The sequence below is a fragment of the Lathamus discolor genome, chromosome 4 (assembly GCF_037157495.1).
Source record: "Lathamus discolor isolate bLatDis1 chromosome 4, bLatDis1.hap1, whole genome shotgun sequence".
Classification (NCBI taxonomy): domain Eukaryota; kingdom Metazoa; phylum Chordata; class Aves; order Psittaciformes; family Psittacidae; genus Lathamus; species Lathamus discolor.
In genome coordinates this window covers 27,801,929-27,828,589 of record NC_088887.1, presented here as the reverse complement: position 1 = coordinate 27,828,589, position 26,661 = coordinate 27,801,929, and the positions used below count along the sequence as shown (strand labels likewise).

Genomic DNA, 26,661 nt, shown 5'->3' with positions numbered 1-26,661 from the left:
TAACTTTAGCCGAGCCTTATTTTCCTAGGCAATCTGAACATATTTTCAAGGTCTAAAATAGGAGATTTCAGTTCTCATTGTTGCTCCCTCAGCAGGTTAGGCCAAATTAATTTTGTCTGTTTGTTGTATAAAATGTATGTTGGGGCTGATGTAACAATTGGGTAGTGTTGTAAATGTCGCACAGGGTGCAGTGTATATTATAAGGGTTTGGTTTACAAACCCTCATAAACTCCTGCCAAGTGATTTTTATTTTTTTTTTATAGGATAGTTAATACGGTAGGTTTTTTACTACAATCAATAATACAAAAGGGTGCAGACACTTTGTGCTTATAATTAGGCATTTTGTGAAGTAAAACTAAAATAAATGTGCGCTGCATAGCATGGTAATCATGTTCTCTGTTTTTGCAGCCCTGTACCAGACTGAGTTTAAGGATGAGTGCTCATCTCCCAGATGCTGAAAAAAAAGTTTGTTAAAGTGCTGTGTGGTTTTTGACTGCATAAAGAGTTTGGGTGCTTTTTGTCAGCGGTACCTGGGAAAACTGACTTTTTTCTTGATTTCCTCCTCCAACTCTAATCAAAGAAATCCTGAAAGGCTTTAAAAACTTGTCAATTCTTTCTAATGGTGAAAGCAGTGTTGCATATGTGCCTGTTATACTGAATTATTTCCAGGTGAGTCCCTATGCTTTTAATTATCAGTCTTGTTCTAGTGTTTGGGGAAGAGGAGTCACAAAGGCCCAGCAGAATTGCTTTGCTCAGTAATTTGCTAAAGATGCTCACTTGACATGTGGGAAGCATGCAAGTAATTTCTTTCACTCTTTAGCTCTTTTTCTGTTTTTATCTGTGCCTTCAGTGGTGTAAAGATGTCAACACACGTTTTGCCTAGTGTTTTTGCTTCAGGAATGTCTGTAAGTTAACCTCAACATCAAATTAGTTACAATTGAAATTCCCCAGAGTGTTGTCATTAAATCAGGCTGTCACAAGGTGTGTTTAAATTGGCCATGGTCAGTGCTCTGACCTGATAAAGCAGCACACTGAGTCCTTGTGCTGTGTCACACTACTGCCTTGACACAAAGTAGGCAGACAGGCAATTGGGATGTCTGCCTGTGCCATGTATTTATGAAAAATGCTGAAGTCTAAATCCTGACACATAAGCAAATAAATCTGGTAGTATATAAGAGTCAGTATAAGAATTTTGAAAGCCGTCTTTAATGTGTTTAATCATTTCTGTACATGGGAAATACTCTTTCCTTTTGTAAGTGTAGCTGTGACTAGCCTACTGCTTAATTCTCTTTGGGTTCCTGCATGCCACGAGGATGATCAGGGGACTGGAGCACCTCCCATACGAAGACAGGCTGAGAAAGTTGGGCTGTTCAACCTGGAGAAGAGAAGGCTGCGTGGGGACCTAATAGCAGCCTTCCAGTACCTGAAGGGGGCCTATAGAGATGCTGAGGATGGACTCTTCGTTAGGGACTGTAGTGACAGGACAAGGGGTAACGGGTTAAAACTTAAACAGGGGAAGTTTAGATTGGATATAAGGAGGAAGTTCTTTACTGTGAGGGTGGTGAGGCACTGGAATGGGTTGCCCAGGTAAGTTGTGAATGCTCCAATCCCTGGTGGTGTTCAAGGCCAGGTTGGACAGAGCCTTGGCTGACATGGTTTAGTGTGAAGTGTCCCTGCCCATGGCAGGAGGTTTGGAACTAGATGATCTTGAGGTCCTTTCCAACCCTAACTATTCTATGATTCTATGATTTAACGTAGGCAAGAGTCAGAGACCTGCTGATGTTTTAATTGTGAATGTGGGTAAAGCAGGTAAATGGTAAACCGAGCGTGTCTGTTCTTCAGTGTTCATCAAAAAAGGGCTATCCCAAACATGAAACCCTCTTGCTCCATCTCTCCCAATTACATCTCCTTGTGTTCCTCTCTCACCCTTCTTTTTACCCTACTTACCTCTTCCTCCCCAGAAGATGTATTTGGAAATACAGCATGAAATAAAAGTCTTTAAGGAATTGTTTGACCCAGGTGTATTTTTGGCCATTGCATATTAACTAAACAGAGAGATTAAGAGAGCTAAGCAAAATGCTGTAATCTTCTTTATCTATTGCTCTGATGGGTAATCTGATCTCTTTGGTGTTTGAGCTACAAAGAAGAAAGGCAGATTGAACATGGGAGGGAAAAGGTGAGGAAGACTAGGAGGATGAAGATATGTATTGTATGATGTTGGCGTGGATTGTCTCTTCCCATTTTGAAGATAGGTTTCTGTGTTGCATCCCCAGATGGGATGGACAGACTTTTGATCATATGATTTGTGTTGGCTGTCAGGAATTGGTGGTCATTTCTTTAATTACACCTACAGGGAGGTCGCATTTCTGACACCTGGAGTAAACCCCTGCTTCGGCCATGTGGACCTTGGGGTGTCAGTCCCCATGTGGTGGGGAAGTTCTACACTGCTGAGGAAAAGTCAGGCCCTGAGTGGTGTCATGATATGAAGTGATCGTGTTGAAGAAACAAGGCAGGGGGCACATCTTTCTGAGGTTCTCACAACTGAAGTCCTTCAATTGTTTATTTCCTCATACTTGCATCTAGTATATAGTGACATTGTGTTTCTTGAGCATTCCCTCCTCCTCTTCTATTGGTCTTACTTTTAATACTGTCTTGCCAGCACTGAGTCAAAAATCCAAGCCTTAATTAGAAGCCCAGCTCTGAGCCCAGAAGATTTGTCCAAAAAAAAGTAGAAATGGGATATCTGGAGTCCTTTTGATGTTTTGGCTATTCTAAAGCTGAAAAAAGAGTTACTGATGAAGAAAAAAGGAAGGTGCTGAGGCTAAATTCTTCATTGGGAACGTGCTCAGTGGAGCAAAAAGAAAATTAAAATTTTGTCTCTGTAGAGTGTTCATCTGTTTTCAAGCCATCTTGTTACTCATCTTTAACAACGAGTTCTTGTTGATGTAAGCTTTTTCATTAAATTGGAAAGTCACTTTCTTAATATTTCAGTGAGAAATGCTCCAGTGAGAATCTCCTAAATGATTCTTTTAAAAAATAAATAAATCCACCCCCTGCTTCCCAGCACTTGAGCTGTTAATGCTGAACCAGATGTGAAGCTGGACAAAGAGTCTATACTGCAGGTTCTGACTTAGAAGCAGCAAATGACTTGCATTTGGATGGCTAAAAAGAGTGCACTTTTCCCATGCTGTGCTGACTGAGCTGCAGTCTGTTCATAACCCCTGGAAATGCAAGGAAAACTGAACCTCGTGCCAGTAATGGTATGCTATTGCGGTGGTTCAGGGTCTGCTTGGTGGGGAGCTCACTCGTCCCTGACACAGGAGCAGAAAGGGTTGCAGCCAGGGGCAGTGTTCTCATCAGCTGTCCTAATACAAATTGTTCTTAATTGCAAGCCAGTGCCCTCAAATGAACACCAGGAATTACAAACTTGGTAAGTTTTTCTTGGTTTTTTTCCCTCCTCTGCAGTTTGCCTTCAGCATAGGTTAACACCAGTTACTGGAATAGGTGAATTTTGCAGTACAAGATTTGTCCATCATTAAATTGGTTTGTTAGAGAAACTGAATTCTTAAGTATTTGAATGATAAAACCTAATTGCTTTTCTTTATAAATTAAACTAAGTTGTCACCAAACGTAGGGATAATGTTACTTATGTTGAATAACTCCAAGTATTCTGTCCTGTTCACATCTTTTATATGCTATTAGCATATTGTATCTCATATTCTTACATTAATTGGGTTTGTGTCTCATGTTGGCTGTTGTTACTTAGTACTCAGATAGTTCATCATGTATTTTTAATAAGATTTTTTAACCTTTTTTAATGTGGAGGTTATGATAGAAACACCAGAGCATTAATGATTTTAAAAAAACCAAAGTGTTGGATTTCTTCTCAGAACAAGAAAAGTTAGAACGGAATTGATGAAATCGCATTGCTGTGAGAGGTAATTACAGCAGTGCTGAGCTGGCAAATCCAATCACCATTTGAGTATAAAGCATTAACTGAAGTGATGGATGAAGCTATGGGTGGAGAGAATTAATGTAATTGAGGAGGTGATGAGCAGAAGATAGCCAGGCTTTTGTGAGCCCTGGTGAAAGCAGTTTGCTAGCTGTGCAGGCTACTCGTATGACTCCAGTGAATGTTAAGCTGGTTTCAGGAAGTTAATGGCATCAAACTTGCACATGTAGTAGAAGGTTAACTCACAGAGAAGGGTTCCCTTTATTTTGACCTCACAAAAGAGCCATCAGCTGACGTGTTTTCCTAAAGTCATAGGCAAAAATTTTATAAGCAAAAATTTTATTAGCAAAATTTTTTTTAAGTTGTCACTTGCAGTGATTTGTGCTGACTGAAATATGGGAGAGAAAGGTTTGTGTAGTAATCAACTCAAGAAACCCTTCAGATCTGTCTGCGAGGTGTTCTAAGTTCTTGTGACATCATGGTATATACCAGCCCATTTCAAGCACTATACTACTTGTAAGGCATGGGAAAAAAAAGGGAAGTGAGAAATTTACAGCTGGGTTTTTCAACACATACTGTCACATCAGCGTGACTGTACTGATGGATGCATTCTGGGTATCCCTCCATGACGTTAACCAGCAGTTCCTGCTGCTGTTTTACATCTCAGTGATATTCATGTTCTGTACTAGAAATAAGAGCTCAGCATTGGGGTGGTTTGTGGAAATCTAAATTATTCCACCTCTCGTGAGGCTGTGCTATTAACAGCACAGTGTAGTAAAAAAACCCATAAAAAGGCACTTTCTGTAGTAAGTAGGTTTTTTCCTCTGCCTTCTAACTAGGGCTGCGCACTTTGAATGAGTGGAACAGCAAAACCATATAGGCTTGTTGTTTTTTGTTTCCCTAATAAAAAAGGTTTCAGCCCTTGAATGCAAGTATTTTGGCTTTGGCTTTGGTTACATAATAACAAGCCGTTTCTTCGCATGCGATCTCTATTTTGAGCACTACTGGTAAAAGAGAACAACACTCGTTTGTGACCTAAGTGAATATGAAAAGGTTAAAACAGTGAAATGTTGACCTGAAGATCTGGATCTATGCTCGCTTCTGCCAAGAAAGTCTTCTACTAGGCTTAGCATGCTGTGGCTGCCATAAAACACCTGGGACAAAAGATGCCTCTTATGGCTGCATAAGTGGACGTAATCTGCTCCATAGAAGTCCTGGCCTCCAACAGCTGCTGGCAGCTGTGTTTAAAAAGTTGAAGATGGCACATTCTCTGAAAAATGTTATTCAGTGTCTTGAACGCCCAGAGTTACTGCATGCTTCTGGTATGTCTTTTGTTTGCTTTCCCAATTGCAAAACAAAGTTGTTATTCCAGTTTTACCCAGTCATTGTTGTGTGAGCATAGCAAGATGATGAATTCCACAAACAGGGCAAGTACTTGGTTTGGTACAGAGTTCACACTGACTGCCTCAGATGAGCTGTAGGATAGCAGGTTGGACAAAGAGCCACTGAATACTCTACTCCAAACACAGTAGAAGTTTTGTGGAAACACACATGTTGTAACAGAGCTTTTTCTGGTAATTCTTGAGCTGGTTGAAATAGGGCTGCACAGGTGACCTTTACTCTGCCCTCTTCCATCACATTCAGTCTTAATGCACATTTGATGTTGGGATTTTGAATTTAATATTTATTCAGTGTCACCAGGTTCATAGAGCGTGATTTTTATGTACTTGCAGGTGTGTTTACTTTCATAGTTTTTATCATCAGCAAAAATAATCAAAGTGAAAAAGAGCATGGGTTAAATACATTATTACTCCGTCCTTCTCTAAAAATGACGTACCTCTGGCTGAATCTTCCAAAGAAAACTGTCAGAGCAGTGGCACCAGCAAGGGCTCTATTTCCAAGAGAAAACTGGGTCAGTTTTGAAAAAGTGTTCCTGCGTATCAGGCAACAGGTACCTTGTGTGAAACATGAGATCAAATGTTACACGCCACCTCGTACGCTCATCTTTTTGAGCAGGTTAGCTGTGGAAAGAAGTTTCTGATGGTATAAAGTACACCTTCTCGTTTAAGCGTGGGGACTAAAAATAACTGTACCTGTCAGAGGCAGTAGGACAAGGAACGCATGTTTGTTTTTTATAAATGTTCTATTTAAAAATTGAATTGAAGGATTTTTAGTGCATCTTTTCTTGTTTTCTGTCAGTGTTAATGAAACCAGGCACATCTTTTGTATTTTTTCTGTATAAAAAGTTAATAAATACTGTAAAAGCAGAGAGGTAGTCTGAAGCACATAATTCAGTTGTTCGATAAAGTCTAAGAACTGAAAAGCAGCCTACATAGTGCTTTTTGAAATAGCTTATTTGCTTTTTCTATTAGGAAATGTGAAAATAAACATATTTTCAACCTCCCCAGAGAAGGAAAAGAAATAGGAAAATAATTAGAAGTGACAAAATGAATGTATGAAAAATACTAGGCAACATGAATTGCTTGTCCTGACTGGCTGTGCAATGGAGGGTGGCTGTGTGAGTTCTTAAAAGTTTAACTGTCTCTTAGGAGGTGTTTGTGTGTCTGAATATCACATTATTTCTTCTCGTTGTGAGATACCTGATTTACTAACCTAGTATAATCCAGCCCCAATGAAAATAACCAAGGCAGTTCTTAAGCAATTTGTGCTTTTGTAGTTGCTTAACACACAGACCAGAAACAACTGAGGTATCTTGTGGGTCAGACTTTTTCAGTTCTGTAGATCACTGTAATCTTCCGGACTTTGATGCCAATAGGCCATTTAAAAGATCAGTTACATAGACTGGATGTTTGGCACAACACTTTTCTTTCCTGGCTCTGTGCCTAATCTCACAAAACCAAGTCAACTTTATTTTGACTTCCTTTCCTCTTTCTATGCCATGCAAAATTACTTTGTTAATTCTTGTTTACATTACTCAGTTTCACGTGGCTGGTATACTCAGCTTTGTCTTGAATTGTGCTGGTGTGCCATAGTTAAATAACAGAAAGTACAGTGAGGTGAGTGCTCATGTGCCAAAGTGCACTGTTGGCTTAGGTTTTAGCTTTAAGTAGTTCCTGGGTTGACTCATATGTTTAGTTAGGGACACTATTCAGAGGAATGCGGTGATGGGATCAGCCCAGGTTCTGGAGAACTCTCATCCTTTGGTCAGAACTTTTTCTAGCATGCAAGGTTTGGAAGAATGTTAGGTGGAAAATAACCAGGCCTCCGATGTGCAAATTTGTTGAGGGAGAATTTGGTTACTTGCCTGTTAGCTTTCTGATTTGCCCTTAATCAAAAGCCTGGTAATGAGGCCATCTCAAATGCATTAATCTTCTTTGGATTCCAGGCATGTGCCCTGCTCTTGTATTTTGCTTTGTGTTTTTGTTTTTTTCTTTAAGGCATTGGCTCTTAGGCATATAGAGGTTCACAGTTGGGTCTGCCCATTTCCAGTCCCACAGTTAAAAGAGCTTTGTGCTCTGGAGCTTTACTATAAATGGGGAATAATATATATATTTGTTTTCATCATTAATCATCTTCTGGAAGCAAAGCTAGACCCAGGCTGAATACTTGGCAATCTAGTCCCATCACAGGTTTCCTGGAGTTCATTCTGGGATGCTGTAGAGGCTGTTGAGGGGTGGGGGATTTTGTGCCTTTGGAAACCTGAAGCACAAGAGACTGGAAACCTGCAGTAGTAAAGGTTATGGATGTGTAAATTACCATCAGTTCGGCCTGTTAGAGTGAAAGAGCCCAGGCTACAAGTTATGTGCAGCAATTGCTTCTACAGTGTCAGTTCCCATAGCTGTCTAGAGCCGCCATATGTGGCTTTGTTCTCTGTAGGCAGGCAGCAGCTTGTTGCTACTGTTGATTTGGTTCCTCTCTTGGAATTAGTTTTCCCCCAGCTGTTTGCTCAGGCTTGGTGATTGGTAAAAACCACAGTCCAGATGGAATCTATTTGTGATGAAATACAGTTTCTGAGTGTAGGGAATGCTAATCTTTCCAGATACTAAAACATCTGTCTGGAGCACCTTTTTCTTACCCACTGATGGAGTATATGTTTTTGCTCGTTACTTGGCAAAATCACAGTTTAAGTACATCCAAATGGATGAGCATTTATTGCAGAAAAACATGATCTGCTTCCCAATAAAAGTAATTAGTCCATAATTATTTTTTACCCTAAATTGGAAGCCTTTCCATGTTTTTGTCTGAAGTTAATAGCTGAGGACAGAAACCTCTTCTTAAAATGTAGCTTATGCTGTGGCTCTATGAGTTCTGAAACACCATTAGGAAGAAGACGCATCATTCTTGTCATTTCCATCCTGCCCGTCTCTATTCCAGGTTATTGGAATACAGAAGGGAAACTTTAATTTACTAATGTTTTCTTGAACAGCAAGAAGTAGTACAGTTTGCTTTTCTTCACTTTTCCTCTCCTTCACCTTTACAAAGGAGCAGAAAGATACGTGCTCCTGAATGAAGGGAATAAATTGCTGCCAGCTCTCACTGAAGTGATGGATTATGAAAAGGAAGTTTTTAGATATGCGTTACAGATCCATAATTTAAATATTGCTTATAACTATGCACTTAGGTGCATATTAGCAGGAGCTGTACAGTTTTACTTGTTGTAAAACCAGAAATACACCCATTGGAGTGGTCAGTTTTTTCTGTTAGGGTCAATGGAATCAGTGACTTCTTAAGGCTGCCTGAAACCCTGGGATGTCTGCGGCATCAGATGTAGAATCATAAAATGGTTTGGACTGAAAGGGCCCTTAAAGCTCATCCAGTTCCAACCCGCTGCCATGGGCAGGGACACTAGACCAGGTTGCTCCAAGCCCCGTCCAACCTGGCCTTGAACACTACCATGGATAGGGTAGCCACGGCTTCTCTGGGCACCCTGTGCCAGGGCCCTGCGAGTCCTTGCTTGCCTCAGCAGAGCTGCGGGCTCCTGGGCAAGGCCTGGTGAGGGCTCAAGGCTCCATCGGTGGTTCTCACCCCTCGGAGCTGAGGTTCCTGTACGCGGGGTTTCCCCTCGCTGCTCACCTCGGCAAATGACTAATTGGCAGTTTCAGATGGTGATAATACAGCTTTCACTTGTCAGTGTATCAGGGACTTTTTTGAGCAGCCTTTGAACAATCCTGTCACTGGCACCACTATGTGAAGGCAGAATGTCAACAGTTTCTTGAGAACGAGACACTGCAGTCTGTGGTGCTGATAAAACCCTGGCTGGGACAGTGTCAAGGGAATAGATAGAAAAAGCTGTGAAGGTGTCATGGTTCCAGGAGAAACCAGCCCGAGTCATACTTCTTTACTGAAGAAGGGAAAATGTAATAATAATACCAGGAAGTAAGCTCATCGGCTACGTGTATTAAATAAAACTCCGAAACTTCTAAGGGAAGTACCAGTATCCACATTCATTTGGTAGTGTTTGTTTAAAGTGGTGGATTTAAACTGGTTAGGGAGGTGAAAGGTGTGCAGAAGTTAGATGTGTTGTCTGGGAAACAGCGCTGTGGTGGTGCAAATTGAGTAATGTGAATGGTACTGGAGCATTTAGCATGACAGGGAGAAACAGCCCTGCAGACTGTGCAGCAGGGAAGGGTTTTGTCCCCATTTGAAGAGTTGATGCTTTATTCTGGATCTTGTAGTGTAAGTTCATTCCCTCTTTGTCATCCCTCTCACATGTGTGCTCTGTGAAGATAACAGTGGTTAAATCCAAGGAATCAAAACCAAGCATATTTTTTCATGTTACTTACAGACGTAGTACCTTTGCTAACACTAAAACTATGTGAAATTTACCCGCTGTCTTTGTTTGCAACAGAGGCACATCAATACGTAGTATTGTTTATACTAAACCTGTATCAAGCTTGAGGCTCAAAGTCCTCTGATTACAGACAAATGCTGGGAGACCTGCTCCTTCCCGATGGCCTTGGGCCCCTGAGGAGTGCTGCGAAGGGACTACTGGCATTGTTGGTTTTCTCATGCCCGCCGTAACCATGGCCTCTTGAGAAGATGTGGTCATCTTCTGTTTGCACTGCAGAGCATGGCTGCTGTGACTGACTTTGGAGTGCGTGACCTAGTGGGTAGCCTTGGTATCTAATGTGAAGTTGTTTTTGTTGTTACTGTCAGGCCTTGCTAGGGTACTTCCCTGACTTGTATGTTCACGCTGTTTGGTCTGTTACACTGTGCAGTATAGCTGAGCTTGATTAAACCATCAGAATAATGCTAGTCTGGTTAGTTTCTGGTATTCAAGAAGAAACTTGTTAAGAGAGCATAGAGCACGTCATCTCCCTGTCCCCTTCTCTTTGGAAAACACTACTAGTAGGGGAAGAGATTAACTCATCCTTGTATAAATAAAAGTAAAGTAGACAGCTGGAAAAATAATTATTTTTAGAGAAAGCGTGCAGTGCTTCTTTAGAACCTGAGTATAGCTTCACACTTCTGTACAATGAGATTCTAAAGAAACCTGTTAAATAGAGAAATGACCTTCTAAAGCCTAATGTCAGGCATCTTAATTCTGTAAATATATAGCAAGTCTTTCACTTCCATTTAGGTACCTAAATCTAAGGCAAAAACACTTCTGTTTTTATTTTTTTTTTGTTTGTTTGTTTGTTTGTTGTTTTTTTTTTTAAGCTACTGCCCTTGTGATGGAGTCTTGCAGAAGATGTTGCTAGCAGAAATAGTTTTTCTAGGAGTGATCAAAGTAGTGGAAAGAATATTCTAGTATGGTTTTGTGCTGGCTTTTTAGAATATTTTCAGGAGCCTGATCCCATAAACTGGTGTAGTCTTCCATCTCTTCTGGGGTTTTCTACATTCTCAGATGTCTAGCTCTTCAGAAAGCAGCAAGTCATAATGAGGATGCAGGTGGGGGCTGCCCTTTAAGCGTTTACTTCTGGTAAGCTACTGGAGAAGAAACCAGGGACTGCTATAATGGCAGGCACAGCCAGCAGTGCACACAGAGATTCGTCATCTTTCATCCTGTCCCTTTCACCATGACACTCCTGAAAAAAAAAAAGGTGAAAGAAGGCAAAGGAAAAATAAAATCTTAGCCTTGATGCTGAGAATTTCCCAGCAAAACGCTGTGGGCTGACATAGCAGAGTTGATTGCTTTTGTGTAGCTAAAAACAGATGGATATTTGATGCATGCATACTAATTACTTTTGAAGTGGCTTTCCATGTGACTAATTGACTTTCCTTTGTTTGTTTCATTATGTTGTTTTTGTTGTCCTTTTTTAACTTTTATGAGCTTGGCCAATATCTGAGAGTGATCATTCACGTGAAAGGAAGAGGAAAAATAATTGTGCTTTTTCTTAAAGCATGCTATATTTGTGAGAGAAATACAGAGAGCAGCTTTCTTTAATGTTGAAAGGCATATAGTCTCTGATGCTCTTGATCAAAATCTGGATATCTTACACTCCATATGCCTAGTTTAGTTGTCTGTAATTAGCCAAGACTAGAAGCCTGGAGATGAGAAACAGCTACTGGAGGTTGCAAATCCACCTCATTCTTGCAGTTGAGAGGTGATGGTGTACATACAGTGTTTATTTCATACTCATAAAAAGGTGAAATACTTTATAAAAAACTTAGTTAACTTCAGTATTCCTCCTCTCATCCAAGACCAGTTAAAGTCCTGAGGATTTTAGGTGAATATATGAATTTGAAGCACTGTGATGGATAATAACATTTAGGCCAGAAGTTTGGGGTTTCCTTGTACTGGTGCACGTGTTGCCATCATGATACAGGTCAGTACCATGGGTCTTTTATGGAGGCCCTACGCATCAATGAGGTATTGCGAGTGCAGAGATCTGAGCTGAGCTGAGCTGCTCGTGCTGGAGACAAAACCTCAAAGATGAAAACTATCAACAGTCAGCTAAGTATCAGTTGTATCACATGTCCACTGTCTCTGTCCTGTCCTTTGTGAAAGCAGACAGCCCTGGGCGCAATGCCAGCTCTTTGCATGTAGGAATCGCATACAGTGTGCCCTGTATGCTTTTCCATTCACACATAACACTTTTAAGAATAGAACAAAAACTCAGCAGTCAGTGTGGGCAATTTCAGGTTGTTTCAACACTTGGTAGTCCTCCGTGAAAGGCATACAGAGTAGTCCACAGTGAGCCTCTGGGTAAGATTGCTCCTGCTTGAGAGTCCTGAGGAGCTCTCATTTTGCTGTGCATTTGAACTTGAGTGCATTTTGAGCTAATGTGAGCATCTTTCAAAATAAGTGAAAGAAGCTGGAGTGTTATTTAGCTGTCGAAATACAGTGTTGCTGATTGGGATTCTTTTCCTATCCCTGTGTAAAAGGAGTAGCTGCAGTCTGCCGTCTTCCTAATTTTCTCACTGTATTGCTTATGATGACTTTTGGGGGATTTTTAGCATTTGTGATTTCTTACTTGTTGGGATATTCCAGAGTCCCTGATCCTTTCTTTTTTATTTAAAGGGAAGGAGGATAGACAAACAGGTAACTTCTTGTCCTTGCAGAGTTTCTGAATAAAATGTTGAAGTAATTTTGTTGCTGACACATCATTATCTTTTTCTTCATTTAGTGATGATAAGGTAGCAGAAGAGCAAGGAGCAGAGGAAGATGAAGAGCTAACCGTTGTGGAAGATGAAGATGCTGATGACGATGATGATGATGGTGATGAAATTGAAGAAGAGACAGAGGAAGAGTATGAGGAGGCAACTGAAAGAACTACCAGTATTGCAACGACTACCACCACAACTACAGAGTCTGTGGAAGAGGTTGTCAGAGGTAAATTCGTGGGCATTTTGCTTGGGACTGGAAAACTGATCCTGCTGCTTTGCATGTTTGCCCTTTATGACAAAAAATGTTCCAAACAGCAAAATATCCGAAGTTGCAGCATTGTTATTACGCTTTGTCTTCTGTAATTTGTGCATTGAATCCTCTCCCCTTTCCCATTACAGATACTCTTTAGAGGTGTCTGTCTATGAAGTGTGGCTGTTGTGTATGATGTGAATTGAAGCAGAAGGGTTGCTTTTGTTTTAAAATAACATTAAATAAAATTTGACTGCCATATGTAGCAAACAACACGGGGAAAGTAGGTGTGTGGGTTATCATGTGCATGGGTTGCAGAAGGATGGGCAGTGTCAGCTCAAAGCAGGAGGTAGCACTAGCTGGTTTGGTCTCTTACGTGAACAGCAGTGGTTAGTCATTTTGTGTGATTTCTTTTACATACCTGCTTCCAATATTTCTCCATGAACTAATAATGCAGTAAATTTGCAGGAATTTAGAAATAATTATACAGAAACATGAACCACAGCATCCTCATAGATAAGCTAAGGAAGTGTGGGCTTGACGATCAAGTAGTGAGGTGGATCGAGAACTGGTTGAAAGGAAGAAGGCAGAGAGTTGTGGTCAATGGCGCAGAATCTAGCTGGAGGTCTGTGACTAGTGGAGTTCCCCAGGGGTCGGTGCTGGGACCGGTGCTGTTTAATATTTTCATCAATGACCTGGATGAGGGAACTGAGTGCACCCTCAGCAAGTTCGATGACACAAAACTGGGAGGAGTGGCTGACACACCAGAGGACTGTGCTGCCATTCAGCGAGACCTGGACAGGCTGGAGAGTTGGGCGGGGAGAAACTTGATGAAATTCAACAAGGGCAAGTGTAGAGTCTTGCATCTGGGGAAGAACAACCCCATGTACCAGTACAGGTTGGGGGTCGACCTGCTGGAAAGTAGTGAAGGGGAAAGGGACCTGGGGGTCCTGGTGGATAGGAGGATGACCATGAGCCAGCAATGTGCTCTTGTGGCCAAGAAGGCAAATGGCATCTTAGGGTGCATTAGAAAGGGAGTGGTTAGTAGGTCAAGAGAGGTTCTCCTCCCCCTCTACTCAGCCTTGGTGAGGCCGCATCTGGAATATTGCGTCCAGTTCTGGGCCCCTCTGTTCAAGAAGGACAGGGAATTGCTTGAAGGAGTCCAGCGCAGAGCCACAAAGATGATTAAGGGAGTGGAACATCTCCCTTATGAGGAGAGGCTGAGGGAGCTGGGTCTCTTTAGCTTGGAGAAGAGGAGACTGAGGGGTGACCTCATCAATGTTTACAAATATGTAAAGGGTAGGTGTCAGGATGATGGAGCTAGGCTTTTTTCAGTGATATCCAGTGATAGGACAAGGGGCAATGGGTGTAAACTGGAACATAGGAAGTTCCACGTTAACATCAGGAAGAACTTCTTTACTGTAAGAGTGACAGAGCACTGGAACAGGTTGCCCAGGGGGGTTGTGGAGTCTCCTACACTGGAGATATTCAAGGCCCGCCTGGACAAGTTCCTGTGTGATGTACTGTAGGTTACCCTGCTCTTGCAGGGGGGTTGGACTAGATGATCTTTTGAGGTCCCTTCCAACCCTTGGGATTCTGTGATTCTGTGATTCTGTGTAATGAGCTGTATTGGGTGAGGGAGGAGGAAATAGGAATGCGTTGCCAAAAAGAGGAAAACGTGTAGTGAGAGAGAACTCTTTATTTCTAGAATTGTTTTTCATTATATTTTGTAGTTAACTGCATTTTAAATTTTGAATTTTACTGTAGTCCATAGACAATATAGCAACATAATATATTTAAATGCCACATTTCTTCTGTGTTACATGTTTGAATGAATTATCCTTATGTTTCAATTTTAGTAACTAATGGTTTGATATTATGTGAATCTCAGTAAGGTATATACCAATTTCTCTACCAGTCAGTGCTAGAGATAATGGCATAAAATGAGATGAAAGGCTACAGTTGAAAAGAAAGGAGTTGGGATGTGCAGGAGGGAGAGGAAAAATGACCGTGATTGGGGCAGTCATGAAAGGAGGCAGAAAACGTCTGGCCTGGCTCCTTTCCTCTCCCTTTGCTTTTGCCTCCCTTGCCTCTAGGGATGCTTGGGACTGAAGTGCCAGAAGGGTCCCCCATTTTGCGTGTGGCAGTGTCCTTTTCTCTTGAATCCTGGTGCCAGTATATGGCAGAACAGGTATGGAGCAAGGACTGATGGTGACAATTCATCACACATGCTAGGGACAGCAGGGTGCCATAAGAGTGCTTTGGAAAAAAAGCAGAATTATGTCCTTTAGTTTTTTCTGTTCAAGTCTCTGTGCAGATAAGCTTGCTAATCAAAAGCCCTAATGCTTTGCAAAAATCAGTTGCAACTGTTTCTTTCTAAAGGTGGTAACGTAGTCTTCTGCGTTTCTGCCTTATATAACAGTATTGAGTGCTTTGCTCAGTTGTTGGAGAGCCATTTCAGTGAGGAGGGGGCGGGAGGAGATTATGTTTAAATCTTTAAACCAATTAAATATATTTCCATATGTGAGCTTTCACCACCTGGGGATAAAACGCCCTGTTCTCACTGCATATTGAGAGGGGAGGAAAAAAAAGGAGTACACTTGACGTTAATGGGATTTTGGATGAGTGGAAATGAGGACGAATTAGGTAGTACGTGTTCTTTACTGAGGTTGACTTTTCAAACAGGTTAAGATGTTTAGCCTTCAGGAAAGTAGTGTGTAATAATAGGAATGTAAAACTCAAAAGAGATGAGGCAAGTATTGAAGCCACCCTTTAAAAATCCTTTAGAAACATACACACTTGCTAGCTGACAATAAAATGCTATTGCCCTGTTTTTCCCAAGTCTAAAATTTCCCATGTTTTTTCCCACCTTGCATGACTGAGTGGAATATGTGTTGCTGCAAGTGAGGTGAGGGCAGCCTGTTACCAGCATAAGTTTGTGGTGTAGTTGTGTCACAGCCCTTTGGGTTTTCTGACCTCCAGCCCTCCTGGAGAGCAGGATTGCAGAGACTGTCCCTGAGTATGTAATTGGTGTCTGACAGAGTTGCACTGTTGCAAAATGTTTGTTTATTTGTAAATGTAAAAGTGTCCAGATAACACAGAGCCTTGGTCCTTCCTTTTGCTTCCCTTGCTGCACTTGAGAGAAAGCTTCTTACAGGGTCCCGTCCTCCTGATGCAGCCAGCAGATCCAGCATAGGAGCTTCTGTGGTGAGCATCTGCCATTGTCCTGCTGTTGCACACAGAAAAGTTTGTCACAGTCAGCACAAATGAAAGAGGCAGAGGTACCTTGTAGGTGATACCCATACTAAGAAGTGGTCCATACTATGGAGACGCCTTGAAAGACTCTTCAGATGGGTTTATGTTTTGGACCTTCATTCCTGTGGACGTGAGCTCCATTCAGGCTACTTTTCCCAAGCATTAGTCAGTGCAGTTCATAAAATATAGCCTAGGATGTTCTTCACAGACGCTTTACAGCCAGTTTTATATATGCTTTATGAAGCTGTAACTAACATTGTGATTAGCATTAAAGAGCTCAGACAGTGGGTTTGCCCACTTTGAGAGGAGTTGTTTTTCATATGTGAAATCAGCAAGGAGCAACTGTTCTAAACCAACCCATAAATTAGGATCTAATTGTGGGCTGTACTGAGCACTTTCTCCCCCAGATTGGTGGAATGATTGCCCTCAACCATAAATAATTGGAAAACATAAATGTTACGCTTTAAAGACACTTGAGCTATTGAAGAATCAGTTTTGTCAGGCAGTTTTATTTCCTTGCATATTTTAATGAATTGTGATTAAAATAGCAATAGTAGAACCATTTGCAAACTTATTTTCAGTGAAAAGGAAGTTAGTCTTGCCTAGAGAATGAGAGAGGTCATTGGCAGGAAGATAGGTTCTTCAGCAAGCATATTTCTATGAGCTATAGTGTTTATCAAAAATGTGAATATACTTTCCATAGGACAGTATTTGCCAGTATGCACTTTCCTACCTTTTGTGAGAGACCATCTTTACTTTCTGGTTCATATGGAGTTTAAACTTTCAGATATGCTCCTGCTGGGCTTCAGATGTTAAATCCAGCCAATTGTGGATCCAGGGATCCAGACAGAGGAATTAATGTCAAATGTACATTTTCACCTTAGTCACTGGGAGATGTTATCACTGAATTTGTGAAATTGTGCCACTAATTGTGGCTCATTTATGAAGCCCTGCGGAAAACCATGGCTCTTGACTTTGTCTCCATGTGGAGCAAGGGAAGTGACTCTCTGCTGACCAGGATTTAAGCAAAGGAGCGGTTTGATGCCTGCCGTCACGGCTGCAGTGTCACGGGTGTTGCAGAGCTGCTCCTGAAGCATCCAGGCTCCAGGTGGTGGTTCTAGCGCATGACCAGAGCAAGCAGGAGCACTGCTTTTCCATCATCTGCAATTGTTTGTGATGTTGTTTCTGCTCTCCTTCAGCACAGTAGGTGACAAGAAAAATCAGTCTCTTCTGGCGTACAACAAAGAAAAAGCGATTTCAGCTTAGTGCTTCCTGTCAACATAGCGGTCAATCAGGTCTCATTTAAAGGAGAGCAGTGGGGTCAGCGCAGCAGCCTGGCAGAAAACAATTGGCAGCTTCTTTGCATACCTGTCAGCAGGTGCAGGGGGATTCAGCAGCATGAGCCTGACCTGCTTCATGTAGCATATAGTGTTGTTCTTTAGCAGTTGGTTTTGCTTTCTCTGGTTTGGCTGGGTTTCTTTAAACAGTTAAACAAAAATTGAAGCAGTGCTGCTTGATGTGACATTTTAACTCTTTACAATCTGGAGTTGCATGCAACAGACCATATGCTAGTTTCCTAGCAAGATAAAAGCAGCCTGATGTTTGTGTGGTAGCTCTCAGATTTATTGATCTCACATGGAGTTTTTTAGCTGAAGACTTTTAGGTCTGAAAGACTTTAAATCCATTTAGTGACAGTCACCATCTATTCTAAAGCAAGGGAGGTTAACCCTGATTACTAGACCTATTAACTGTAAATTTTGGGATAGTATTAGTAACATATGCTAGACTGATTGGGCTTTTTTTCACCTCCATATCTTTGCCCCACTTTCTTGTTTGAAAGGTTATTATCTTTCTTTTAAAGTAGTAGTTCCTTCTTGTTCTTCATTTGCTTCAAGGCTATGCAGTACTCTGTAGTTGGAAAGTGATAATTTGTGATTGTATTCCATATTATGAAGACATCAATAGGTTATTATATGTCTAGTAGACACTATGATCACTCTACTGTGTTTTTGTTAGGAGATCTTCATTAAGAATGATAATCTACTGCAACATATGGACAAGAGCTGATAAAGTTAACCTAAGGGATTTGCATTAAAATAACTGATAGCTTTTAATTAGGCATTATAATTTAAAACTCCACTGTTCCACCATAATATAATACTTCAAGATATATTGCTATTGGAAGAATTTATGATCTAGTAATCTTGTTGATTGACAGCAATGTAGTACTACTATTTTGGGTCAAGGGCAAAGTACTGAAGTACTAAACACAGTAATAGTGATGTTTTACGTAAGGTTGGAGAGTGATTTCATTTGAATTATATCCTGCCAGAAGAGATCCCCTAAGAATCTGTATCCCTAGAGAAAATACCATTTTACTATATTGGATGTGTCGGTTTGCTGTGTAAAAAGACTGGAATGCACTTCTGGGCCAATCGTCATATTCACTGTCTTGCCATATTAGCATAGTCATGATATGTAAGAATGATACCTTTGCTAAAATACACATAAATTCATGACATTTTATTGGCCTATATTTAAAATCAAGCTGGGCTTTTGCTGGGGTTGTGACCATCAGTGATAACTACGGGGCACCTTCGTTTAAATTGTGTTGTGCACAGGTGAATAGAAAATGTATTTTCATGTATTTGTTCCACTTCAAAATTACAGGGCTTTGTATTCTAGTCAAGTATGCAATTAATATTTTTTTGTATTTCAGGTATTCCCCTCCAGTAGCTGAAGAATAGACATTAGACAGAGAAACTGAATCTTAATTGCACAGGATGGAAATTACAATTTTAGGGTATTTAACAGTTTTGGAAGAGCTGTTCTTCGGTGTTACTTTTAAAAGTCATCATTTTGCTTTTTTAACTTTCTGTGTAGAAAGTATTTTAGCAGTTGTGTAGCGTGTGCACCAACTTTATTCCTACAGTATATGCCAGCTTCACAGCTGTCTTCTCCTAATTCCAGAAACCCCTTCTGAAATTAGCTTTTGTCTTTGAATACTGAAACTAAAATTTGGCTGCCTCTTCTAACCATATATTCAGAATGAGGAAGCTTTGTTTCAGTGCAATTATCTTTAAATATTTCCTTTTGATTAATTCATTGAGGAAAACAGTATTGTGCCTTTTTGGAGCATGAACAGTATAACTAAAATTAAAGCAGTGCCTTTACTGGTGTCTCATTTTTCTAAGCTAGTTAGAAAATGGAGACTAATACAGATAAATGTATATTAATATCCCCAAACTATAGCTCTCAGTTCCTGAAGACACGGAAGCCAGAATTACTCTGGTTGTAATATTATATATAATTACTGTGGCTAAATTAAAGAACTTGTAATATTTATAAGCCCACATGTTGGTATCTTTCTACTGCAGTGTTAAGGTAAAGAGGATTTTCAGAGGTATAAACTAAACATAGGACCCAACTTCCGAGACAGGCCAGACCTTGTAGTCTGTCTCCTCCTGTTTGTCCTTTTTTCCTTAAATCTCTCCAAATTTAATTTAAGGTTAAAGGTTTGGGACTAATTGTGCCAGCATTTAAATGAGCTTAGTTCTCATCATAATGTAAATAAATTCAAATCCTAAAGAAAATACTGAACAACCCTGATGTTTATAGTGATAGAAGTATGTAAATGTAGCTTTAATTCTCCCCCCCACCCCTTTCCCCCCATTAGAAGTTTAAATTTTATTTCAGATTCCTCAGTTGAAAATGTTGATGCTCACAGAATGTTAGTCTCATGAGGGGAAAAGAGCATGGAGCTGAAATTTTAAAATAAGGCAATTATAATTTCACTTTGATTTAAAATTGGTTTTCTTCAAGGAACAGTAAAAAAAAAAAAATCAACCCAAACAATTTATATGGTAATGAAAACCTCTAAAATGCCATTCAGAACCATATTTTATGTTTGCCTTTGTAAAAATTGATCATCTAAAGTATCTAAAGTGTTTGCACATAAATTCTAATTAGGTCTACTTACAGCCTTTTGGTAAACGAGTGTTTATGGAAGTACTTTGTGTATAGGCACTGTAAATCAGTGTCCACATACTTCAAGACTGTGTGTTTCCTGGAGTGCTGAAGACTGTGCTTTTCAAAGAAAAAATAACACAGTACCGATGTTTAGTGTAACTGATTAGTTTTCAGTATATCATTTTAACTGTTAATTTAAAAGTAAATCAAAAAGCTTTGCAACAGCACTGTTACTTGGGGAATGGTCTACCTGCTTGGTTAGAAACAGCTCCTTTTTGCATCAAGAGGCTGGTATAAGTACAAGAAGCTTGGAATGAAGAAAGTTGAATTATACTTTCCTGATATCTCAGAAATAATATGCCATATCTGGGGTTTCAGAGAAGGAAGATAACCAGCAACTGTAATCTTTGGTTTGTGGCACAAAGAAGATGAGGGAAATTTTACTATTTAAGAAGGATGGTTTTGAAACTGTGTCTGAAAACAGAATTTAGACTACTTATGAACCTGGGTTGTGGCAAAGGCTTGTCTTCTTTAATTTTATCCAGTTTCATGGATCCAAAAGCAAAAATGCATCTTTGGAGGAGGAAGAGTGAGCCAGTTCCTTAAACAGAGCAGAGCTCTCACCATTAATGCTGTACTGCATGCAAATTTTTTGTGGTATCAAAATACCCTAAATAAATACCCTAAGTAAAACTGAATTACACAGTGGCAAAAAATAACTCATCTTTTAATCAGTTTTCTGCAACAAGAGTAATATATGAAGCAAAGACAGCTTTTAACTTTTTGATGAATTATTTAGCAGTATATGCTGCCTGCCTGCTGCTAGTATCTGTGAAAATACCGTAGCTCATCCATCACAAGCATTAGTTGCTACACTTGGTGGCAGTGGGAGGGGAAATGATATTTAGTTTAATAGCCCAAGGAAACCTGTTGAATTTCCCATCGCTATACATCATTTCCCCATCTTCTCAGATGACATGCTACAGGTGAGGATTGATGTGGTAGACAGGTGATGTGGAGGTGATGTAGAGGCATGGGAGGAGCAGCTGGCCCACCAACAGGAACAATGGAGCCAGTTCCCAGGTGTGGAAGCTGGTTTAAATATGTACCTTCACCCCAAAGCAGGGGTGAAGGAATGCCTCTCTGGGCTGTCCACAGAGAACAGGCAGTGATGGATGGTGATGGTGACACTGGGAAATGGATAACCTTTGCTCATGCAAAAAATATCTGTGCTGCTCTTTCTGTGAGAGAGATACCTATAGGAAATTTCAGATTAAATCTGTCAGCTGTTAACATACTGATAACACTGAACAGTCTAAAATGAAATAAATTAGTCTTTATAGCAGAACTGCTGTTTTGGGGGAAACCTAGAAGGCGCTTACAGTGTGAGTAGAGCTCAGCCCATGCACAGTATTAGCTAAGAAAGACTGGGTTATTGAGACCTTTGTGGGTTTTAAGATGACATTTCCTGTCAGCAGAAATTCTCTTGATTATACCTGTCTCTTTAATGTCAAGAGTCACTATTCGTTTTTAATTGACATGTGGCAGCTCTTCCAAGGCTGTGCAAAGTTAGCTTTGCATCAAGATTTGACAGTATAATAGGACAGCAGGGCTGGATTTGATTTAAAATAAATAGGAAGAAACACTTGCATACTAAATGTGCTGTATAGTTAATCATATGGTAGTATTCAACTAATTGTAATTAATGTCATCTGTAAGTAAATAGTCTTCTTACATTTTTTCTTAAAGAAAAAAAATAGTACTCCTTCATCCTCTGCTGTTCTTCCCCCCTAATTACTTGGTCCAGAATTGCAATGTTTGTAGCTCATTTTTGATGGTTGCATACACTTGGTTCTGTTTCTCTTAGACCAAATGCATGCTCTCTGAAATTGGTTCTTGACATTATTTACAGATATGATATGTGAATACATTAAACACACGTCAAATTACACCTTTATTATTTATTTAAGGAACTATAGGTATACACTGACTGCCCATGACAATCGAACGTAAAATGCATTATAAATAGCAGTGCTCCTGGGGACAGTGAAGAGATGTATCAAGACAGACTCTGAAAAGCATGATTCTTTGTAGCCAGCATCTAAGAGGTGATGAGCATGCAGGGGATTTTCAGTGCTAATGCACTGATATTTCTTCATACCTTTCAACCCTTAGGGATCTGCCTTCCACAGAACTCAAATAGATGCAGGGAATTTAGAAGGCTGTAGTTGAACATACCGGTTTTTCTGCCTTTTTTCTGCCTATGCAGTGCGTGGGATGAAAGCAAATGAGGGGCGTGCTGCTGTCGAACATTATGTGGACTGGAAACTACTTAAGCAGCACATTGAAAGATTAAACTGGTTTTGTCTGTTTGGAACATTATTGGTAAAGGGCTGTACGTTTACGTATGTAATTGGCTGAATTCCAAATTGCAGGCAGGATTTGCTTTGTCTTCCTTTAATTTATGTGGTTTGGTTCTTCCCTCAGGTTTTCTTGTGTTGCAGGATATAGGCAGAGGCTGTGGCAGCTCACAATGAACACAGACACAGACCATTTTAATTTTTTCCCCAGTATATATTTACTGGGGATGAGATTTCCTATGGTGGATGAGTTAAAGCTGTGGCAGCAATTTTATATATGTGAGCCCTCGAACTGTGAATTAAAAGCCCTGTGAAGGCAGCTTGCAAGAAGGAGTTTCTTCAGCAATGGCTTTATATAAATAGGTGTCTGAAGAGAATTTATTTTCCTCTATAAGTCATAAATATTTGGGGTTTGTTTTTTCTTTTGTATAAGCTAGGAAACTTCTCAGGCTGGGCAGGGAGGGAGTATGTATCTAAAAAACAACAAATGAAAATATGGCTTCTTGTGCTTTCAGATGTTCCCCTTCCAGATGGGTGACACCCTTCTAGCACCGAGTGTGCTACTTGGGTATGAATCTGCCTGAGGCCATAGGCAGACCCCATGAACAGGCAGTGTTTGTACCCATCTGGCCTGGAAGCAGGTGAAACTTCATAGTTGTACCATTGCTACCATGCTGGAGCTTGTTTCAGGGCAACACCCCTCACTGCGTGCGGATGAAGTAGCTAAAAACATAAAAGTATAGGTAGGCTAAGGTGACTTGTTAGCACCAATCTGAGTCAGTTCAGAATTGTCTCTGGGGTGGTTTTCTGGGGAAGGGTTTGCTGTTCCCCGGAACACCTCCTTGGTGCATCTCCTTCCTCGCTTGCGTGCGTGGACATTGAAAGGTACCTAATTAAGAAACCAAAGCAATACCATTTACATGCTAAATGTGGTTCCTCCGGGTCTCCTGTGACTAGAGGTGTGCTCTGAGCAAGCCAAGACTGGTCCCTGCCGCGCGATGATCTCCCGCTGGTACTTTGACGTGGCCGAAGGAAAGTGCGCGCCCTTCCTTTATGGCGGCTGCGGTGGGAACCGGAACAACTTTGACTCGGAGGAGTACTGCATGGCGGTCTGTGGCAGCGTCAGTAAGTGCCCCTCCGTGCCTCCCCTGCTCCTGCTGTGCGGGAGTGGGCCTGGACTCACACTAACCTCTGGCCGCGGTCTGTCCAAAGCCTCTGCTCACCAGTAGATCCTCACTAGCCTCTCGCTAACCCAGCATGGTAGTGGGTGTCTTGGTGCTGTAGATGGGGGTTTGCAAGTAGTTAGCTAAAAGCTTAACATTTCCTTAGTCAAGACCTTCGCACTCACCTCTTAGTTTTCTGTCAAAGCGTACTGACATTTTGTGTATGTCTGTGTGGGCATGTGCAGTGCATGTGCAGGAAGCAACACAAACGTTAGATAAGCCTCAGGTAAGTTTAAAAATAGCTCATAGTTTTTACAGTGTATTTCCATGTATTAAGTCTGACCTTTTTTAATCAAAGCTACATCATTAAGATAACAGAATGTTCATTTCAAGATTATTTTTGGTTTTTTCATTCCAATTTGATTGAATACTTTGTGTGTGTTTACAGCAAGAACAGGAAAAATAACACTTGATTTTTTTTTAGGTTTCCCTGAGGATGAACATGGATGTGAATCACCTCCCACTTACTTTAACACACCATATATTTTAATGATCATTTTCCCTGAAGAAAGAGTGTTTGCACTGTGAATTTTGGTTTGAGAAGGATGGCTTTCTCCATCACAGAGCACTGAAGCTGATGAATCAGATGCTGAATTTATCAGCTGAGTTTTGGTTTGAGAGCCATTAGTGCCACTCCCCTGCTGTCTGCCTTAGCAGCATGTACTCTTGGGAGAGTATTGGCTACAATTTACATCTGACACATGAGATAGTGAGTTCGTATCTCACTGCCCTGCCAGCTCACAGGGCACAGAGGAGCAGAGCAGAAGTTCCATGTTGGGGCTCCTTTTAGCAAAATATTTTCTGATCTGTGCCTAGGACTGTTTGCAATAAGTAGAAGGCATAAAAATGCAGACAAACACATGCAGTGCCCTAGCGAGGTGTACTGTGTGTGTGCTCAGCAAAGGAGCCAACCTGTATTTTATTAGAGCAGGAGCAGACATCACGGAGGCAGAATTGCTGCTCTGGTGCTCCAGCTGTGTTTCATCTTGGCATCTTTTTAAAGCTGTTCTTTGCACAGCTCCATGGAGGGACATAGAGAAAAACTACCACAATGTGAGTAAGGGGGATGCCTCCTAGATAGTGACCAGATTTTGCAAGAAGACAGAAGATGTAGTGAAGAGAGAAAGAACTTCGCAGTAGATTGGAGTGAGGTCTGTAATATATTTGCTAAAAGAATGAAATTTCGAGCCATTAAGTTTCTGCAGAAGGTGAGACATTGCCAGATGCAAAATGTGGTTTGTATCCGATTGCGTGCCTTATGACAGGCAAGAAAAACTGGGACTTCATAACAAATTAGGGCAGTAGTAGAAAAAAAGAGAATTTTAAAGAAGCAATATTTACGCCATGAAAAATGCAAGGTATGTGATATTGACGAGCAGTTGATATTGTAGATGTGGAAGGAGGAAAGAAAAATAAACTGAAAATAGCTGGCTGATGCAGATTGGAAGCATAGAAAAAGCACTGCAGTGAGAGAGATGTTGAGCAATAAGCCTGGACTGTCCACTTCAGCTCTTGTACATTTAGTTTCAGGTAGCCAAGATGAGGCTGTGTTTATTCTTTACTGTTGCGGCCAACAGAAAATTTGTAAAGGGCAGTTACTTTTTTCAGTCACACATGGGTGAGTATCATGCGTAAGTGGTGATTGGATCCAGACATGATGATGGCTGTCAAAACTAGTAACGGAAAACAGCTGAGAAACAGAACCTTTTGCTGCTTTGCATCTGGAAGTAGTCTCATTTAGCAGGGGAAGAATGACAGGACTGAACATGATTTACTTGCACAGAAGTGCTTGCCTCTGTATGAGGCAAATGAATGTCACCTATCTCTGATAGTACTCCTCTTGTGACAGTGCCTGTTACTTTCCCCAGAAACGGGGGAAAAAAAGGCGAGGGGGCCGCTTCATCCTTATGTTTCATGTCCAACAAGGTAAGACTAAAAAAGTCAGCCTTTTCACATACCTGGTAGGAATTAAGAATTATTACTGCCTTTGTCAGTGTTGCTAAAACAGGTATTTTTTGAAGGCTGGGCAACAGCATAAATAAAGACTTGTAGATCTGGACTCCTGCTACATGCAATTTTGTTGAACATCCGGTTTTTACAGCACCTTTTGTCTCCTGCCCTTCAAGCTGAGCCATGTGAATGCATCTCTTTCTCCAAATTCTGCAGTGGGACTGTATGCAGACTCAAAGATCTCCAAAGATCGTGCGTCTTGCATACAGAGCTGTAGTTACTCACCCAGCACTTCAAATCTGAGAGTTTCGTTTCTGGCTTGTATAGTGCTGCAGAGTTACTACACATAGGGAGGGGTGTTGCTGACTAAAAGAGCAGTCACGTCACAAAACAGACTTCATGAGAATTATACTTACGCAGTAAAACTTGGATGGGTGAGATTCCTATTTGTCACTTTGATAATGCAATCGTGTTGCCTTTCATACACAGGTTGTAGGTGAAGTCATAGCACTGGCTGCTTGTAATAGCCAGCCAGCAGAGTTTATTGTGTTGCACTTCCAATCAACCTAGTGATCTTTTTGCAGGAAATACTCTGCTAAAAGGGGTGACCTCAGCCATGATCTTAAAAATAATATTATGGATTAAGTGAAAGCTGGAAATAGATTTTCTTCCTTCCTCAGACCTGTCTGTTGGCAGCAGCAGTTGTTCAGCTTATGCTGTTTGGGAGGAGAAACGATCTTGTCTCCTAAAACTGGCAATTCTTTTGCAGTGTGTGGAACCAGAAATTCCAGATTTGCTATGTGTCATATTCATTAGGATATTGAGATAAGCCCTGGAGATTCTTCTCTATCTCATGGAAGTTTGTTTTGTTACATTTTGTTTTTCCTTAGGTTCAGTTCAGTGAAACAATGCCAAGAGCATTACCATTTGTATTCTTTCAATAGTTAACTCGGTTTACTTTGGGATTCCCAATTTTTGGTTTGAGTCATTTTCTCTTTAGGGAAAATGGAGTTAGGTTGAGTGTTTGAGCTGCTTAGCTTCATTTGCGCAACTGGTGGTTGAGGAAAGGTAGAGTTGGTCTTCTCTTTTAAAATAGATCTCCCAGAGGGCTTTTTCCTGTTTCCGGTTTGTTTGGGTTTTTTTCCTTCAGTAGTTTCTCAAACATTTGCATCTATAGGGTACATTTTCCTA

General features: G+C 40.8%; 1 protein-coding gene across 5 annotated transcripts in view; it reads left to right on the top strand.

The window, feature by feature from the left end:
* Positions 1 to 26,661, top strand: part of APP (amyloid beta precursor protein) — a 209,536-nt gene that overhangs the window by 101,793 nt on the left and 81,082 nt on the right. For 3 of the 5 annotated variants that reach the window (XM_065676756.1, XM_065676757.1, XM_065676755.1), the window contains exons 6-7: positions 12,484 to 12,689; positions 23,255 to 23,422. In XM_065676756.1, coding sequence (XP_065532828.1) covers positions 12,484 to 12,689; positions 23,255 to 23,422 — 374 coding nt within the window. The remainder of the gene's footprint in view (positions 1 to 12,483; positions 12,690 to 23,254; positions 23,423 to 26,661) is intronic. The other 2 variants (XM_065676759.1, XM_065676758.1) reach the window with 1 other exon arrangement.